This window comes from Erithacus rubecula (assembly GCF_903797595.1).
Source record: "Erithacus rubecula genome assembly, chromosome: 11".
Lineage (NCBI taxonomy): Eukaryota > Metazoa > Chordata > Aves > Passeriformes > Muscicapidae > Erithacus > Erithacus rubecula.
Window position 1 is genome coordinate 6,245,751 of NC_136663.1, and position 20,706 is coordinate 6,266,456.

At 45.3% G+C, this 20,706-nt stretch overlaps 1 protein-coding gene across 5 annotated transcripts; it reads right to left on the bottom strand.

The window, feature by feature from the left end:
- Positions 1-3,656: 3,656 nt before the first annotated feature.
- ZMAT3 (zinc finger matrin-type 3) lies at positions 3,657-19,354 on the bottom strand. Of its 5 annotated transcripts, none has more exons than XM_079315517.1 (6): positions 19,142-19,354; positions 13,685-14,010; positions 12,039-12,158; positions 10,161-10,327; positions 9,951-10,051; positions 3,657-8,956 (listed from the first exon to the last, which is right to left on the bottom strand). In XM_079315517.1, exons 2-6 carry the CDS (start codon positions 13,952-13,954, stop codon positions 8,745-8,747), a joined length of 870 nt encoding a protein of 289 aa, XP_079171643.1. In that variant the 5' UTR covers positions 13,955-14,010; positions 19,142-19,354; the 3' UTR covers positions 3,657-8,744. The 5 variants fall into 5 exon arrangements, with proteins under 5 accessions (XP_079171643.1, XP_079171642.1, XP_079171640.1 ...); XM_079315516.1 differs by lacking the exon at positions 19,142-19,354 and adding an exon at positions 17,666-17,736; XM_079315514.1 differs by lacking the exon at positions 19,142-19,354 and adding an exon at positions 17,503-17,724.
- Positions 19,355-20,706: the final 1,352 nt, after the last annotated feature.

A 20,706-nucleotide genomic window follows, 5' to 3' on the forward strand; every position in this document is an offset into this window, starting at 1 on the left:
GGGCAATGCATGACAGGAGTCCAGGCTGATGTAACCATCTGTCAAGAACCCTGTGAAGAGGAGAGATGCTGCTCCCTGCACTCACCCCCACCTCCCAGTGCCTCTCTCTGTGTCCTGCTCTGATGCTTCAAAGCTCCAGGTATGTGGCTAAATCTTACATTTTAATAATGCTGTCATGTCTTCTGTGCTGACACCAGGCTAACAACAGCCCACCCCAAGGACAAGGCAGCCTGCTGCCTTTGGCCTTTGTGGGAGGAGAGTGCAGGGGAAGGAGCAGCCTGCTTGGCTCTGCAGAACAATCCCAAGATTCCTGCACCCTGCCTCTTGCCTGCAACTGCAGGTTAGCCTCGAGGGAAGGGGAATTCAAATGGTCAGCAGTGCAGCTTGGATTTTATCAGACTTTATTTCAGGGGTGTCTCAGGACTGTGGGATTGGCAACAGACAGATTGGAACCATCCACAGCTGCCTCCCACTCCCACATCCTCACTTTGTTTGCCTAAGGTCACTATAACCCTGACAATCTCTCTTATTTATATTCTTCTTCTGTTGTCCATTTTCTTTATGCTTTTCAATAATATCCACTAGAAATTGGGGTTTGCATAATAAAAATCTGTGTTTTGTGCAAGCAGTTAAATCGAGGTGTCCTGTTAATTGCATTTCTGTGACTGTGACAAGGCAAACCAAAGATGCACTGGTCAGAAACAGACCCTCAAAGACAGTCACTGAGAGAAGGCAAAATAGGAGTCATGAGAAGCATCCAGCCCTCATTCCTGGGTACCTTGATGCCAGCTACAGAGCAGCAGAATGGATGGCAGACCATAACCCCACCTGACATAAATAAATGCAATAAGCTGCAGATTAATGGCTTTGCTCCTGTGTCAGAACTCAGACCTGCTAATCCAAATATGCTCTGAGTATCACCAGCTTTTGCAAACAGGGGCTACATGTCCAAGATCTCATGTGTTGAGTGGTTTGGCCATTTCCTAATTAGGCTGCTGCTGAGATGCTGTGAAGTGTTAGAGGAAGCTATTAAGGAGCTACTGGAAAATGATCTTTAATAATTAGTGGACAAGAACAAGGTGGGAGAGTCCTGAAAAGGATAAACAGCATATACACGGCAGAATTTACCCCTGGAGGCTACTGAGACCACAGCTCTGTCCTGAACAGGAGCCTCTCCCATTGCTGAAACAATCCCCACCTACACAGGCTCACCCAGAGCAAAAGGAACCATTGTCATAAATGACATCTCAGCCCCCAAACTCTCCAGTCAGCTGCAATAAGAGATTCTTAACATTTTGGTGTTGTTTCTAAAAGTTTCTTAATTCTGAAGTATTCTTTCCACACTCCCCAAAATATCAGGTGTTAAAGTGTATGTCACCATCTCTTCTGGTGCACAGGGATTTGGCCATTTGACTTTCCTTTTTTTTTCATAATTATGTTTCCACTTTTGTGTTTTTCACACTATTGGTCATGTTGCATTTAGTAAAGTACAAAGCTTGCTTCTTCAGGTGAATACTGAATTCCTGCACAAAATTCTACCAACACACCAAATGCAACTTATTTTATTTCTCATGCAACTGTGCTCATTTCTCCTTAGAACCCTACACCTTGTTCTTTCACTCACAGTACCTTTGTACCTGGATACTGAGAAACAAGCCTTAGATTAATGCTTTTAAAACATCTTTATATGTAGTGAAAACACCTGCCACATTTCCTAGTCTCAGATAATATACTTTGGATAATCTTCCTATCTCTCTTTATCCTCATACAATTCCAGTGACTTCACACAGCTCTGCTCTGTTTCACACAGGTAGAGAGGTGAAGGAAGCCCAGTCAAGAACACACCAAGATAGGCCAATAAATCCTTGATATTATCTGTTACAGTAGCTTTTTACTATTCCAAAAGAGAGAAGCAGCCTTCACTCCAAATGTTTTAGGAGAACTAGAAGTAGGAATAAAGGGAATTTATGTGAAAGGGACATAAATGAATACAGAAGAGCTTCCAAACCTGCACTTAAAAAACCTGCATTCTTTACAATCCTCCTAAAACCTGTTGTTTTTCCATGTCTCCACTAAGGTTTAATGGCAGAAGCAATATTGGAAAATCTCTCTGCCAGGATTCATTATTTTCAAACCACATGCTAAAGTCCTAATGCTTTATAAAGCCACTACATGAACAATGAAAATCCAACTATTATTAATCAAATTGGTTTTAAAATCCAGTCATTTTCATCATCCTGGGAGCAGGGAGGCTGGATGGAGATGAGGCAGAGACAGCAGCTTGGTATTTAAAAGCATTGAGTCCAATGTTCCTTTTTAGCTATAGACTTCCTGGACAAATCATTTTTTCCCCCAAATTTTACTTCCTCAATTGCAAAATGTTACAGGACAAATATGTAAAATCCTTAGACACCAGGCTAACTGTAGAAGCAGATGGAGGGCTATTTATGCTTTCAAATTACAAATTTAGTCTTCGATTTTCATCTTCTCTTTATAGTACTTTATTTGCTGAGTAATTCAGCAAATGGCTGTGACTCTCAGGCTGCCCAGGTATCTGTGTGTCACTATGGTTTTTGGCTGCACCAAATTGCTGTAGAATTGACATAAAAAACAATTATCACATGTAAGCATTAAAAAGGCAGTGATTTATCAGAGAAATCTGATATTGGGGATGTGCTGCTTTGTAGGAGTTTGGTTTCCAGGATGACCAAACACAGCCTGGATGAACATAAACAGTGAAGGGCTGGAGTGAGATTTAACATTAAAGTGCACTTACAAGTTTTTATGACTCTATTTACTATAAGTGAGAACACAAAGCCTCTAACATTTCACTGTTAGCACAGAAGTCACCTAAGCACAGAGGCAGCTCATCCCAAATGGTAAATCAGGATAATTCCACCAGTGTCAGTGTTCTCTGTAAGGGTCCAATGCCTGAAATAAGAGAGGACAGGGGAGTGCAGGGACACATCCCTGTTCACAGCTGCTTTTACACCCAGACACATCCATGCCCCAACAGCAGCCACACCCCAAATATCTCTGGTGTGCCCCCAGGACACTGCCCTTGAGGCCAACAGCTCACTGCACCAACAGCATGGCTGCAGCACCACTCAAGGACTGTGCTTTGCTCCTACCTGAGTTGAACTCAAAAAAACTCAGATTTTCTCTGCTTACAAGGCTGCACTCAGAATGTCCTTTCTGTTTGGAAAGTCCTTTATGCTGCACAAGCATATGCTCTTCTGGAGCCCTCAGGTAATGAAAGGGGGAAATAGCACTCTGGTACAAAAAAAAATGTGCACATGTAAGTATCAGGCTCAGCTTGTCCCCACCTTTTCACAGTCAGAGTTGAAAGTCAGTCCGTGGTTCAGCCTGGGGCTGTTGCAGAGCTTGTGATGTCCACTCAAGGGGAAAGCACAGACAGAAGCAGAGCCTTTTGTGTCCCCCCCTAGCTCCCATCCTGCCAGATGCTGAGTGCTCCCAAAGCCAAGACAGCTCTCAGCTGGCTTTCAGTAACAGCTGGAACTACACTGGCCCTCCTCCAGAGTAACAAATTCCTGAATTATACTCCTTTACCAGTGTGTGAAAACATGTTCATGTAGCTGCACTCAGTGCTGGGCTCACTCAGTCCAGCCATGAGCAGAAGGAATACATCAGGGCTGTACAATGCTAAGAGCAAGATGGTTTATTATATAATGAAGAAGAAAAAAAAAATTCATTTTCATCAAGTATTCCCTCACGGGGGTCAGTACAATACAAAGGAAATAAGGAAAAATGTACAAAACAACCTGACAAGAAAGCTCTAGATGAAATATGTTCAAAGCACTTGCAAATGATGTTGCTGGACAGATGCAGAAGGAAATTAAATCAAGTAATTTTTCCCCTGCAAAATACAAACTGAAAAACTTATTTTATTTTCAAAAATTCAATTCTATCTTTACCTGCAGATATCTCAGGTAAGCTGACACTTTTAGCTGTGATACATTTTTTCAAAGGAAGGATTCCCAGAACTACTGTTTGACCACATTCATTTCAAAGTGGATTTTATTTTCCCTTCCAACTTAATGCAGGTGGTAAGCCCAGCTCGAAATAAAAAAAGCTTAGCCACTAACTTCAAAGAAACCAGGCCCATATTTCTCCATTTTCTGTTATCCTTTGGCAACCATGGCATTTGTTTTTCCATAATCAGCAACAGATCTCCATCTCATCCAGAGCATCCTTGTATATGTGGTTGTAAATTTAAAAAAAAATATATCACTAAACAAAAACCACATATAAAACATCAGCAGTGAGAAACTCCTGAAGGTCTTCAAGCCTTGCTCCTAAACCAACTAAAGTCAAGGTACTTCAAACTATTTTAGCTGGAGCAAGACCAAATCCTTACAGAATCAGATACATGGTCCTCAAAAAGCAAAACCATAAGAGTGTTGTAATCCAAATGGAGAAGTAAAAGACAAACTTAGCAATGTACCTTGCCTGGCCCCAGCCAACACAATATCTTTGCCTTGGGTATTTCATTTACTCCTGACCCAAGCAAGCCTCCCATTGGTTACAGTGAGAGCATCACTTAAGTAATGTAGCAAAAGGACATCATGCATTAGTAAGCTAAAATATGAATCCATGCTTATGGCAATAGCTTTCCCTTCTAATGCCCTATAATGGGCATCTAGGAAAGGAAATAAGCAGCTTTACAGAAAAAAATCTGCATTTTGTTACACTGGTGACCATCCTAAGCAACTCCACAGAAGTTTGCAGGGTTCCTTTCAATGTGCATGAAGAAAGAAAGAAGTCAAAAATAGACCAATGTTAGGCAAGATTATAACAGATTTACTCATTAGTGCAGAATGCAAAACAACAGCTAATGCTTAATACAAACAAAATAGTATCACTTTCATACTCCTCACAAATTCATGGATTCCACATGGTTTACTTCCTTGCCTTAAAAGAAATGAATGTTTAAATGAAGCATGAACTTTGTGTCTCTAAAAATAACACCCCAAGTTAGCAAAGGAATCATTTGAGGAAAAAGAAATTGGAAACGGACATTTAATAAGTTGCAAGGAAATCCCCATTTTGCTTAGCATGAAAAAATCCATGGGTTGGATTTGGCTGGGAGGTTTTGGGGTGGTTTTGCTGTTTGGGTTTGGTTGAGTTTTTTGCATCAAGGGAAAGAAAATAATAGCTATGTGGGAGGAAAAACATTTTCACAAATACAATAAATATAATTGCTCTGATCCAAAAGCAAAGTGCGATGTAGAAATTTTTCATTTAAAAACAACCTACAGCATAATGCCTTAAATATTAACAAATCAATTAGTGGTCAGCACAGTAAAATAAATATGAACATACTGATTTACATTTTGTTTCTAGCAGCAAAAGTCATTAACCTACTGGCCAATGTGACAGCTTCACAGAAGTCCTGTTTCTTGGGTTTGGTATGTGGTTTAAATGAGAAAAAGATTAATTGGGTCTGCAAAATGGCACTTCAGCTGTACAGTGTTCTCCCCAGCCCACCTGTGTCAAAAGGGTTTGCCCAGAGTGTGTTTTCAGTACTTTTTGAACAGTGATTTGGAGAACACCTTTCACAAAAAGAAATAAAATCAGGATCTACTCAGTATCTAATGCTGACAAGTATGAGTTTGGATTGTCCTGAACCCTAAGGATAATGGGGAAGTTGAGTGTTTTCTCTTTGCACTCAGCAACTTCCTATGCTGAAAGGGGAGTGGGAAGATCACAAGCCATTAAGCAATGCAGAAGAGGGAGAGGAAAGCTTTGGTTGCTTGCAGGAAGGGCCACAAGGAGCACTGGGGCAAAGTGAGTCTCAACTGCTTCTCCCAGCAAGACATCTTCCCTTCCATGAAGGAAATCTGTCCTACCTTGTCACTTGAGTCCCACTGCCTGCTGTACAAACCACCACTCTGAAATCACCACATTCACTTAAACTCCCTTGAATGGAGCAAAGCAGATTCAGGCTTCTCTGTTCAGGGGAGACTGAAGTCACCACTCCAAACCAGACTCAGCCCCAAGCAGAGAGGAGCCTGCAAGAACAGACCCCTGCACGTCCCTCACACACCCTCCCAAAAGCACAAGCACACAGCTGTGCTGTGGCACATCTGCACAGCTGGAGCAAACCAGGTTTTGACACCTCCAGCAGTCACTAGCAATGCCAAATGAGGAGCAGATGGCTGGGCTGGGAGTAGGAGCAGTAACCAAAGCTAAGCAGTGAACAGCTGATTTTTGGGACATGTGAAAGCAAGCAAAAATGCCTCCTCATCCCTAGCAATAAGCCAGGCAGCACCAGTACCTACAGCTCCTCTAGCTCATATGTCACAAAGGGTTGTTTTTCTGCTACTAATTGTAGCCTGTGGGAAATGCCACACTTTAATTTACAGCCACAGGGATGTTTAACCATAATGCAGGGATCACTGTGCTGAAGCACATTGTGGTAAGGCTCATCTAACTGCCTCTGTCCCTCTGGACAGTGGTGTCAGACTGGCAAACCAAAGGACAGGACACAAAGAGAAAACCACAGTCCTTCTGTCAAAACAAATGATGAGGGGAAAAGGCTGATGAGAGATTTTGGAAAGGCAAGTGTTCTTCAAGGCTACACAGAGTGGGGCAGGGGCAGAAAAGCACATAAGAAACAGACTTACAAAGCTGTCAGAACTGTTCAGTGAGTGCTCTACAACCTGGGCACCTGCTCTACCTTCTCATGAACTCCAGGACACAAACCTGAGTTTTGCACAAAGGACATGTCATGAGGACACCCATTCCTCTGCCTGTATCTGCAGGGCAGGGAATGATCTAGGAGGTTGTTTCCAAGTACTTTGCAAGCACTCACCTTGCCTGGATTTAGGAAGGCTGCATTCAGATTGTATGGCTCCCTGATGCTCACTCAGGGAGCTGAAGAAAACAATAATCAATTTCTGAGGAGCAGCCAAGTGCAACAAACCTTTTGAAGGTGGACTAGGAAGATGAATAAAGACTATCTGGATTTTTTTGTTACTCATTCTTCACTTTTTAAGGCAAGCAGAAAGTCCTTCTGGAATGCAAGAGGCAGGATCAGAATGGCAATAAAAGGAGGCAGGGGAGCTACCTTCAACACTATGCACTAGGTACAATTTATCCCTAGTAAAATCCTACTGAAACTAATGGAGCTGCATTTAAAATTGCAGCTGCCTGAAGAGGGGTGAGAGATGAGCCATGGTCCTTCCTGGACCCTCTCTCTGCACCTGCCACTGAAGTCAGTGAGGCTACACCAGTGCACAGCTCCAGCAGCACACTGGGGGATCAGGTCCAACAAAAGACACCTACATGCTGCATTTGCCACTGGAGACCATGTCTTAATGCCACTGAACTGGACTCCAATCACAGCTCCTCACATCTACCCAAACAAGCAGAAGAATAATTGACAGCCCTACTTCTGCTCTTTATCCTCTTCTTACTTTTGCTAAGGAATACCAAAACAATCACACACACCTTTTGAGTTTGTCTACAATTAAAAAGTTGCTTAACAAGTTTCTTGAATACTTCCATGAAGCCAAAAAGCTGTTACTCAATCATCACCCTGACATTTAAATCCTAAATAACTTTGAATTTTTGATGGTCCCTAGAACAGTCAAGTTCACATCAAGGAATGGAATTAAAACCCATCCTGAGATGGAAAGAGAGGGGGGAAAAGTCAACCAATATTGGTAGCTGTAGTTCAAAGCTACAAGTTTCACCTTTATTCTATGAACACCCATTATTAGGCTTTGCCCAGGGAATGGCATGGAAGTGGGACACACCAATATCAGCTACCCAGAGTCCAGGCAGCCCTGTTCTGCCAGAGCAAGGACTGCAGGACAAAGAACAACTCTTGCTCTCTTCTACATCAACATGCAACAAATTGCAACTGACAGCTCCTTGCATCTATTGTCAACCTGACTCAGTCTAAGGCAGAATCAGAGCACAGCACATCTCACCTGAGCAGGTTTGCTTTCCAGTTCACTTCATTAAGCCACTGAGATCCCCAGAGACACTCTTCAGGGAGATGAGCTACACCCATGGTATATTAAGGTGTCCAGGCAATAATATCAAGAGTAGAAGAATATTTCTGAATGGGGCTAATCATCTGAAATCCATGTTCAGAATGGAATCTGCATCGCAGAGGAAGCAGTAGGAGGAAAGAACCTCCAAGGAGAAGAGGTATGCACAGCCTTTCTACAAGGATGTGGAAAGAACCTACTCTGGACTGTAATGGGGGCCAGAAGCAGCAAAGTGTGGACAAGTACACCACCTAATTCACACATTCACAGGCCCTACTCCTGCCCCTCTCTAACAAGCTGCCCAGAGATTCAGTCTGCTGTAGGGAGGCATTCTGGAGCACTGCTCTGTGGTGTGCCAAGAGGGGAGAGGGCTTTGCACACGGTCCACACACGTGGAAGAACCACAGAAGTTCCCAGCACTTCTTGGGCTTTGCATATTCATGCAGAAGGCCGGGGAGAAGACACAGTTCCTCCCCACCACTCAACACAATGAAGAGCCTTAGATAATTAGCAAACAAACACCAAAAACACTTCATGTCCTGCACAGCGTTATCCTGCCGACTATGATAGAAAAAAAACCTAACCATACCAGTAAGTTTGCAGGTGTTACATGTACAGCTCGAGAGCATACTCCTACCCAATGGAGCACAAAGCAGGGCATGTGGCAAACAGCAGGCGAGAGACAAGCTGCTCTAGGCGCAAGCTAGGAGCGAGGGCGGCGCGTCACTGGACGTAGCCCAGGTTCTCCATCTCGCTCCGGTAGCGCTGCTCGGACACTTTGCTCTTGTGCTGCTTGCTCTCCAGGTGCTGCCTGAACTCCATCTCCTCGCTGGCGCCCGCGTTGCACATGGAGCAGTAGAACTGGCCGCTGGGCGTCACGCACATGGCCAGGTCCCGGGGGATCCTCTGCCGCGAGCGTGGGTTGAAGTAGGGACCTGGGGAGCCAACACAAAAGCCAGCTTTACCTGCAAGGAGTCAAAGCTCAGTGACACGCCCAAGTCCAGTGGATGACTGAAAAGCAGACTAAAATTTGCTTCTTTAACTGATTAGAGTCGAGCCTTACTTTCCCCACAACTGCTCTGCTGATTTCCAGAATTACAGAGGCGCAGCCCACAGGGCAGCACTTGGAATTTTATAAAATAGTAGAGTGGGCTTAATGCCTTAGTCTTAGTGAAAATCAGGAGTCTAATCATTCAGGTAATGAATCAATTATTTTTTTTCTTAACCATCTAATTCCAGAACTGGAACAGTCTTTTGATTAGAATAAGCTGCCTCAGTCTAAAACTCACAAAATTATATTTAATAGAACTTACAAAGATTAATCTTTTCCATATAACAGTGAGTAGAATGACATGATTAAACCAAGCTTCACCAGGAATCAGGGTTTCAGCTAATGCGTGCTTGTAAAACAACTTAAAATGAAAAAGAGAAATAGATGCCTGGCTGGAGACTGTAGTACACTCTGTAAATCATAGTAAAGAGGCAAAGTTAGTATCTAACACCTGAGGAAGGGCTCTATGCTAGGAACAGATGGTCTTAGAGGGAGGCTAACATGCTCTCTCATTCTGGTCATGGGAGTGCAAGTACAGGTTGATGTGCCACAGCAGGAGTTAAAGCACCTGGCCACCTGCCAAGAAAATAAAGCAGGAAAACTGTCATCACTTAGAGCAGCCTCAGAGACAGGCAGATGGCAAATTAAGTTACAAACTGAGAAAAAGAACTAACAAGCAGGCTGACAAAACAAAGCAACTTTAGCAGCTGGGAAAAAAAGAAAACCAAACCATGCAGACATGAAGGATCAACAGAGCTTGGACCAGCTCCTTTCTCAACTTGACTCTCCTAAAACAGACCTCAGGAACAGAAGTAAAACAAATCTGTTTATTATTAATTATTATTCCAACTACAGAACAGATGCCAGCTCCACGTTACCTGTGTTGTTCTGAACCGTGTATGTGTTTCTTCTGTTTTGCATCATCTTATATTCATTCCCTTCTTTCCTTGCCCTTCGTTTGCCTAGTTCTGAGGCATCCCTGCAGATAAAACAAATATGAACAGCTGCAATTCAGAGTTTTCTGACAAAAGGACTGCCAGAGACACTGCCACTCTTTCAGCCTGAGCATGAGGTTGAACAATACCTACGAGAATGAGTTATTCTGTGCCTCTGCAAGGCGCAGCCGCTTGGCGTGATTCTTCCCCTGGTAGTGAGCCTGTGCCACAGCAGGAGAGCTAAATGAGGCATCACAAAGCTTGCAGTAATCATTCTCTGTAGCCAAGATCACTCTGCCACCTGGTTTACTGGATCCCATCTAGCAGCAAAAGGAGAGACAGCATGTGAAACACAAGAAGGTTAAATCGCTGAAATATTTCAATCACAGGGGGCTGAGACCACTGCTGTCCTATGTGGAATTAAAGCCCATGGATTAGGACACTCTCAAGTTCTCCCCCAAGTGTTCTTACAAGAAATTCATTGTTCTTGCCTGAGCCTCCAGGAGAGTCTGCAAATTCCTGGCCTAAGGTGGAGAGAAAAGCAATCTGAACAAATAGCTCTGCAATAGTCACAGAGGCTTCTCTACATCACAGCATGATTTAACTCCTCCTAACTGCTGAGAGGTGATGGACAATGACTTTCACACTGAGAAAGACCCACTGAAAGGCAGAGGCTCTCTCTCCTACAGTCCACCTAATCTCTCCACAGCACCCTGTCTTTACACAGCTCCCTGACCACAGAAAGAGGGGAAAAAAAGCAGTAGCAAAGCTGCCAAACCTCTGATCTTTAACCTTCAGGTAGGAGGACATCTGAATCCACACTTCAAAGGAAGGACTCAGTCTCACATGAGTAGCTCCTGCTATATGAAGGACACCCTGTCTGTGGAGTCAAACACATCCAGTGATCCAGGCAGGAACCATGCCTCCTCAGCATGTAACATCCAGGGAAAGGTGTCTTGTAAACAGGGCAGCAGCAGTGATTCATGCAGCCATGTCACCACAGCACTTGGCAAGCCAACATTCTTTCACATCTCCTTTGATACTGCTCAAACTTAGGGACACACAATTCTGACTTCTGGCTTACAGCATGAACCCTCACATGGCCCCTGAGTGTATTTTTATTGCCATGGGCAGTTTCCTCCATTAAAAAACACATTACCCTGGCAGGTGCAGCAGCCATATCCCCGTGCCCAGGGCAGTAGCCCACCCCATCCCAGCTCACATCCATGAGCTGCAAAGCCAATTTACACAGGGCCAAGTCTCCCTCTGGTGGCTCCCTCCAGCCAGGAACAATCTGCCACTCTGCAAATGCTCTCTGCTTCCCTACAGACAACATGGGCTTAGGTTGTGGGGACTGACAGGCATAGCTTCAATCCCTGGGGCCCAGCTGTGTTTCCCTGCACAGTCACAGGCAAAAGCCAGGTTAGCTGTCACATCTCATGACAAACCCAAGGGATGAATTCTAGAAGGAGATAGCAAAAAAACATCTCTTTTGCCTCTCATATGCCCAAACAGAATTAATCTGGATTACTGAGGGAACAATCCATTCACTCTACACACAGGAATGAGCACTTCAAAAGGAGCAACAAAAGAGGAATTAGCTAACAGCCCTGGGCAATGGGTGTAGGAGCACCAAAGCACTTTTTCCATGTAGGCTTCCCTCACACAACAGAGGGATGATTATGCAGTGTGGATGTCACACCCTCACATCCAAATCCAATTCCAGCAATGCTGCTGTATATCTGCCCTTAATACAATCAGCAGCACATCAGACTTACCTAGGAATCAAACTATTTGCCAGGAAGAAACAGAACATTTGAAGTCCAGCATTGTGCTGCAAGGGCAGATCAATATCTGCATCTTCAAAGGCAAGCAAACAGCTCACAACAGGCCATTTCCACCATCCTGTGCCATCACATGGAAAATTCTTTCCCAACTCCTGTGGTAATCCTCAAAGCCTGAGATCTGGTTATCCTTACTGGGGGTTAGGTGACAAGCAAGCATGATCTCAGTCCCCTTCCCATGCCTTACCTGAGCTGGAAGAGAGACAACCTGAGGTGGGGCAGGCTCAACAGAATTGCTCATCCTGGCAGGTGCTGGACAGCTGTTGGCAGCATAGTAATTCCGGAGTTTCTTACTGTGGTTTTTACCCTGAAAGATGACACAGATTAATCAATGTCCTAATAATATTATCTTACTCTGAAAGACAAAGGATCCAGAGACTGAAATGAGAAAGTGTCCATGAAGGTGGGAGCTCAGGTAAAGGAGCTGTCACTCAGAAAATAACAGCTCTGAATTTAAGAGATGCAGGCATTCCTCCCTTTCTCTCAACGCCTATAATGACTGGGCCTCATCTTCAGCTGATTTTCTCAGCTGGAAGTTTAGAATTAGTTTCTCAGTCTGTTTCCATTTAATTTAAAACCAGTATTTTGTGTTCTAGGACTATCAACTGCTTTGCACAGTTTTTTGATAAGCCTAAACACAGACACAGATTTCATGAGACTGCAAGCTTGACTTAAAACGTGAGACTGAACATAAAAATCTCTTGGAAAACACATACCATAGTTGTTTTTGGTGTTCTGAAACCTGATAGGGCAACATAAGACTTTGTAATGCACTGTGGTTGCATAGTAAGGCAAATGCAAGTTATGTACAAATTCACTTGAGTCCTCTCATGGCAGAAATTCTGCAGAAATAAGATGTTAAAAAAGTAACACAAATCCAACCTACCCCTTCACTAGCAGGATACCACTTTTTCAGGGCCAGTAGCAAATCTCAAATCTGTGTCTGCTGTCCTGAGGTTATGGACAACCACCTTTTTGTATTCACTGGTGGAGAAAGTCACTATTTCCAATACTCATGCAAACACAGCACTAGGCAGAGAGGGTGTAGTAAAATGGGGTCATGCAGTAAAATGGGGTAACGCAGTAAAATGGGGTAATGCAAGGTTGACATGTCTAATATCTCAGCAAGAATCATATCCAAAGACTCCTTACCCTATTTCAGACAAGTCAGCAAGATCAGCTCAAACAAAATAAATTTGATCTGAGCCAACCCAGCTGATGGGAGTGTTTGCATAAAAGGCCCCACCAGATCAGTGTTGTGCTTAGTGTCAGAAAGGAGACACTGATAAACACATGGCAGCAACCCCCTTCCTAATGGCACAGCTGGATCCAGCAGAAAACACCTATCCAGGCCTCACAAAATCATGTCTGGAATCAGAAGGCCAGTTTTACTAGACCAGTGTAGATGTGAAATACAGATTGCATTAAACAAAGGAAAAATCACAAGTGTCTGCTTTTTCACCCATGCCATCTTGGCACCATTTCTCTGTCCCTGTGGACAAAGGTTTTGCAAAAAGCTCAGTAACACCTTAAATGAAAGCACTGCAGCATGCCTGGACAACCAGCAAATCCAAGTAGAGTGAAGATATGTCTACAGTTTCAGTCCACGAGGTGATGCAGAGGTAGCTCCAGCTGAGCAACTTGAATGCTGCTGCTGGTGTGCAGCACTCAAAACCCCCTCGAGAAGCTGAGTTAGTCCTCCTGCATTAGCCCACACTTCCCTCTGTGCTACCACAGCAACGCTGCTGGCAGAGCTCATGCTGCCACAGGAATGTCTCCATAAGCTGCAGATGCAGCAGCCCCAAAAGCTGAGCCTCCTGCTGCTCTCCTTACCTGGTAATGAGCCTGGGCTTGCTGGGCCGAATTCAGAGTGACATTGCAAAGCTTACAGCACAGGGGCTTACATAGTTCCTCCAGCATAGGGTCCTGCTCCACCACCTTGGCAAGTTCCTCTTCTTGTGTGTGATGAAAGGAAGGCCCCAGTCCAAGAGACTTTGGTGGGGACAGTGGTGAGCTGGCTCTTGGCCTTGTAGCCACTGACATAGGAAGGGATGAAGGCTTCTCAGGATGAGGAAGAAGTCCTGCTTGCTGTAGAAGAATCATTGGCCAGGAAAACGATGGGCATGCTATTGCTGAAGGAGGAAGAGTCTTCTTCAGATCTAGATCAGAAAGACACAAATGCTGAAATAAGCAACAACAGGAACATGAAGGATCCAAGGGTAATTCCTGTAACTCCACTGCCTGTACTTCATGCCTTTTCAAAATGCCAAGCAGGATAAAGTCAGTTTGCAACACTTTGCCACCCACGGGAACAGCAGCATCCCAGACAACCAGGGCCAGATTACAAGATACTTGTATAAGGAGTGGAGCCCCTGGCACCCTCCTGGCAGGTGAAGATTCCTTACACCCACAGCACCTGACAACAGCACCCTCTCCCCACTGCTCCATGCCCACGAGAAGTGGGGACATACAACATGCACAGCCCAGAGCTGTGTCATGGCAGGATACAACCACCATCCACAACCTCCTTTGGAAGCCCAAGGATAAGCTCATTCTCCAAGACCTAAACAAATATTACAATGGACCACTGAAATTAACATTTACAAAGAATTCAAATACTTCCAAACAGATTTGTGGAATATAGGTAGATGCAAAACACAATCACATCTACCCTTCAAGTACTCATAAAGACTTTCCAGAGGAAAAGCTTTTCTCCAGTAAGTCAACATAAGAAAATCAGTGAGAATGAGCTGGAGAACACCTTGTTGTACAGTCAGCTCCCAAGGGCTCTTTCCCATGGTCTTCTTGAACGACCTTGAGCTATTTTTCCTATTTCCATTACTAACTACAACAAGTGCAACATTTAAAGCTACATCTTCTTCTGCAACATGGAGAACTTATATTAACCTTTATTCAATTATTTATCAGTTAATTCAAGTTATTAGAACTAGCTCCACATTTCCAACAAGAGGTTCTGAGAAATTTATTTAATTAAAGTTTATAAATCACATCTACAGCCCAGATGAACATCCCTAGAATAATACACAGAAGTCACGTTATGAATTAAGGCACAGCTACTTTTGTTAATGTCTTATTAGCTTCTTATCATAACAAATCCTGTTCAGTGCTACACTGGGATCAAGAAAAGCATTATCTTGGCCTTTGCAGATCATTCCCAGCTAGGGCTGCATTGGTACCAATCATGTTTATACTCTGGGCTTTGCTCATTTGTTTAAGCAAATAATGAGACACATCTGCATTTTAAAACACTTGTGCAAAAATTAGGGAAAAGTAAATGAAATGCCACCAAGGAATTTTGTTCCTGAGTTGCTTCTGAAAATAGGGACTTCAAAGGCATTTAGGAACCTGAAAAAGCAGATAGCATTTATCTGGGATAACTTCCGGGATTTTCAATCTGCTAAAATTAGCTGAAGATAAATACCTTCTACACTCAAGAGATGGAAAATCCCAGTTGATGCCTGCAATTTTAGGTACTGTATTATCTTTGGATCTCTCCTCCCAGAGAGATCTATGTTCTATAAGGAAAAATAAAACATAATTTAAATGAATGAATGGAACCAATGCATTCAAGTGACAAAAACATTTCTGAAATGTTTATCTCAAACCCAAACATACTCTAATACAAGACTGGAGCCAGTTCACTTATTACTAATAACTACAGGTAAGGAAAAAAACCCTAAAAGTATTAAAAAAAAAAAAAAAAAAAAGGGCTGTATGCACTGGCTTGGGGACAATGTTTTAAGGCAATAACAGAGCCACCATGAGTTTTGATGTTTATATTATTCTTCCACCACCAAGGCTCTGTAAAATTTTAGAGCTGGAATCCACCACAAAGAAGGAAGAGGAGACACAGGAATGGTGCTGCAAATCATCCATCAGCAGTGTAAATTCTGTAGTGTTACCTAACCCCTCTCCTATTTTCAGAACACATGACCCTGGTTAAACAGAACAGAAGACAACTTTTTAATCTTTATTTTCCTCAACTAGTACTCTGTAGACAGTCTAATTAATTTCTGTGGGAGTACAGATGGAACAAGTTCATATTCATGTTGGTTAAATACATCATAACACAGGCCTATCAAAGCAGTTTAAATCAACTATGCAAGCAGGTAAGCATGCCAGCTAATTTCAGGATTTTATTACACGAGTATAATGGGCCTCTTACCTTAAAATGAGAGTAAATTATAGCCAAATACTTCACAGAGCAACATAAAGAGATGTACAGTAAATGGCAATTAGATGCATCTGCTTAATTTTGCATGGGCATTTGTTGCATCACATTTTCTTGCAACTGTCACAAATAGGATTTGTCATATACAAGAGGACACAGTACTTGCAGGATCCATATCTACAGGGGAAAAGGTATAATATAATATCCTTAGAAAATCTTTAAGGTCATTTACTGTCTCTTAAAGTAAGCAGTTGTCTGAAGATAAAATTAAGGCTGCATGAGCAATTTCAATAGTAAGACTTCTTGATTTGGCTTATGCAATATATGTAATTTTGGTTTTCCTCTGAGAGCGATCTTTAGTCACTGAAATTGGTTAAGTTATGCTCATTTCTCTTTTACTGGTATTATTTATAAGAAAAAAAAAAAAACAGCTTATTTACAGATCCCTTTAATCCTCCACTGCTGGTTGTTACAGCTACCCTGCCAGGAGAAGGAAAAATAGCATTTTTAACTCCTCCTTTCCCTTCACACGAAAAGCTATACAATTGTTATCCTATGACAAAGGAACAAGGCACCTCCATCACCAGGGACCCCAAGCAGCACAGCCCAAGGCAGGGTAAGGACCTGCAGCTCCCAGGGTGAGCTGAGGAGCTGCTCTGCCTCAAGCCAGCACCTCTCAGAGCTCAGCCATGCCAGGATACACTTCCACCCCATCCAGCTGTCCTTGAGAGGATGAAGGGGGGCAGGTGCAGAGCTCCTCTCCCTGTTTGCAGTGGGGGCATCCCAAGGGCAGCACCAAAGGGGGAGATGCAGCTCCTTGCCCCGAGTGCCACAGTCGGGAAATGTCACCTAGAGGGGAGCGACCTCCCCAGCTGGCAGCACAGCGCTGGGCAAGGAGCTGCTCTGGCCTCAAATCTAAGGATGGGGAAGGCATGGCGTGCCTCTCCTTGGTGAAAAGAATAAACCACAGTGAGAAATCTGCGTGTTCCCACCAGAATTGTTTTATAAACGCAGCTGAGGAAACTGACAACAGAGATGAAAGATGTAGAAATGGTGAACAAGCTGTGAGTTTCGCTGCTCTGTTTTCAAAACAGGAAGCGTTTCTTCTCAAGTTCACTTGTCTATCAATAGATGGACATCCCTGAATGTAACTGTGCCAGGAAGTTTCCTTTGGCCACGCACCGGGCCTACACCCTTCACCCTGACAGGAGGGTGTTTTGTAACGCTGCAGGATTGAAGGCAGCGCCAAACAAACACACAGCATGCACAGCTCGACCTTAAGGTGCACTGTCCCTCCCCTGAGGAGGATACACATTTAGCACCTCAGAGCCATTCCTTACGCCAATGGGGGCAGCAGAACCCAGGGTGTAAATCCCGACTCCCCTCAGGCATTCCCGCAGAGCCGCCTGCCTCGCGGCCTGGGGGATGGAGAGCAATTGAAAGAAACGAGCCCTGCTACCTTACTGCCCGGGAATCACCGCAACCTCCCGGCAGCGCCGCACCGACCACAGCCGAGGGGCAGGGACAGCCATCCGCATCTCCCGAGCGGCTCGGAACCGGGCCGAGAGCCCGCGGCACCGCCCCGGCCCTGCCCGGCCAGACCCCGCACAGCCCGCACCTACCGCGGAGCAGCAGCAGCAGCAGGGCCGGGCCCGGCCGGGCTCGCTCTCAGCTGCGGGAAGTGACGGCGGCGGGGCCGGGCCGGGCCGGGGCGGAGCCGCGCTCCGAACCGCCCGCACCGCCTGGGCATCGCCGGGCCAAACACCCGCCAGCAGCTGCTGCACTCTTCACTCCTGACCCGTGCTTCTGTACAGGAGCATTTACTCCTTTTAGCTTTTCTTTTCTTTATTTCTTTTTTTTTTTTTTTTTTTTTTTTTCGCACCGCAGACATTACAATGAACCTAATTTGCATATATAAACATCTCCTTATTCATGCTGCTCGTAGCCAAAATGAGTAATGATTTCCCCTCCAGCCACCAAGGCCTCACCCTCGTGGTTGGGCCACCCTGTTTCTAAGCACATGGAGTTTCTGTTGATTTTTCTCCCCCTTTTGTTGAAACAGGAAAGTGCTGAGAAGTCACTGCAGGCTGAAACCATCACCCAGATTTTACAGTAGCCATCAGCCAACGCACTTGGCAAACCGTTGGATAGACACATTAGACTGTTACTAATTTTTGTTAGATTTTTTAAAAAAATCAATTTATCAGATTCATAGAATCAAAGAACAGTTTGGGTGTGAAGGTCCCTTAAAGTCCATCTCATTCCAAGCCCCCTGCCATGGGCAGCGACACCTCTCACTAGCCCAGGTTGCTCCAACTGTCCAACCTGGCCTGGAACAATTCCAGGGATTGGAATTCCACAGCTTCTCCTGGTAACCTGTGCCAGAGCCTCCCCACCTCACAGACAAAAATTTCTTCCTAATATTTGATCTAAATCTGCCAGATTAAAGCCATTCTCCCTCGTACACTACACGCCCTTGTCACAAGTCCTCGTATGTCCCTTTGGGAGCGGTGCTGCAGGCTGGAGTCGGGAGCCGTGGTGATGTGGAGCAGCAGCAGCAAAGGGGCAGTCTGGAATACAAAGGAAAGCTCACGGAGCCTGTTCCAGCCTGTATTTGCTGGGTGTGCTCTGCCATGCCCAGGCTCTGCTCCCACCTCCTGCGGTGCCACCTGCAGCATCTCAGCCCGGCCACGGCTGTGAATATGGTCCCAAGGAGGAACCATACAGACCCTGGAGAACTATTCCAAGTAGGAAAATTCACCAACGCCCTTACATGTTCACACCTGGCTCCAAAACTTGCTTATGCCATCTCTCTTGTTGAAAGGCTAAATATCCCTTGACAATAGAGTGATTTGCCAAAAACACCTTAACAATTAATAACCCAGCTCATCCCTGCTCTCCTCCCTGTCACCACCTCAGTGCCACCCTCACTTGTTGCATCTTGTTGCTCTCACCAAGGCACCCCAGCCCGGCGTTCTCATTCCACACCCTGAAAACCCACACCACCTGGGAGTGCGTATTTACAGTGTTATTTCTCTAATTTGTACGGGCATTCGCTTGGCGGGCCACTCTTTCAACAAAACACCGAACTCACGTACAGCGACTTGATGCCAGTGGCGGCTGATTGTAAAGAAACCTGGGATCCAAGTGGGAAAAGGGTCAAGACTGGGTCAGACGCGCCGCGATGTGCAGGGCACGGGGGTGTCAGTGACTTTAGGGCAACAACCGGGGCAGCACGACCCCCCAGCACACCGCGCTCCCCGCCGCCGCGGGCCCGCGCCCGCCTCCCCCCGCCGCGGTTCCCGTTCCGGCGGGCGGTGCCTTCCCCATCCGGGGTCAGCCCCGCTCCCTTCCTGTTATTCCCGTGCGGGAGGCGGCGGCTGTCGGGGAGCGGCTGCCGGCGCCGCTGCCGCCCGCGCCCGGGGCACAGGCACCGGCCGAGGCGAGCGGGGCGGCCGCAGCGGCGGCAGGCGGCGGGCGCGGCCCGGGGCGCGGCCGGCCCGGGGAGGCCGCGGCGGGCGGTGAGTGGGGCGGGGGTCGTGAGGCGCCGCTCCGGGGTCGTGAGGGGCCGCTCGCCCCGTGGCCGTGGGGCGGTGAGGGGCCGTGGGGCTGCGCTCGGCCGCAGAGCTGCCCCGCCGCATGCCGCGCTCGGGGTGCCTGTGCCTGGGCAGGGACGTGACCCGCCAGAGGAAGAATAGCGGCTCGTTGTTTTGCAGCGTGGGTGCCTCCACCCCTGGCGTGGAGCTGTGTGCCGTGCCGGGGATGGGGTGGTGATGCCGCCGGGAGCAGAGCCTCTCCCCATGGCTGGCTGTGGATCCTGGCGCTCCTGCTTCCACATGCACTCGCTGCCAGCAGCTCTGGCTCGTCCCTGCTACCTGTAAAACCTTCTTGCCTATTTTATGCTACCCACAGAGCGGTTTGTACTCAAGTTAAATAGGAAACTGTTTCTTACTAGTATGTGTGTGTTTTCTGGTAGACTCTATACTAGCAAAACTTTGGCTAAACTAACACAAACTGCCTGTTTGTTTTTCTTTGGGGATTTTGTAGCTGTTTTCCTTAAATTGTTAAGATATCAGGCCAATTTCTTGTGTAGCTGTTACGGATATGTCTCTAATTTTTATAAATTTTTTGTCTGTATTTCTTTTCTTTTTGACTAAAGATCTGACTGAGCAAAGGTTACTTTATAAGCAGTGCCTATTCAGAACAAACAGGAGGCAAGCATATATGCTTTAAAAGTAGACAGTAGGGAGTATGATGCTTTTCTTGATTTAATTCTGCAGCAAACTTATAAAGGAGTGATAAATTCAGTCCAGATTTTGTAGAACTTAATAGAAAAATATCTGTTCTGTTATTTTCTGTTATTTTTATCTTTACATCCCTGCTTTGTGCTATATACCAAGCATTCAAATTTATCACATTGGATAAAGTTAGAAACTTTCCCGTCATGATCTGACTAATTCTTTAGTTTTTTCCACCTCACAGTTAGTTTACATAGATGTACTCATACTTGTTGCTTCCATGCTGCAATTCTATAATGCAGTGTAATAATCAAAGTCCACTTCTTGTGTGTAAACTCTGTTAGTTCCTAGGAATATTCCAGTACTCAGGGTGATGGGGTTTAATAGTGTGTCTGCTATGAGGAACTGTCTGGATAAGCTATTCT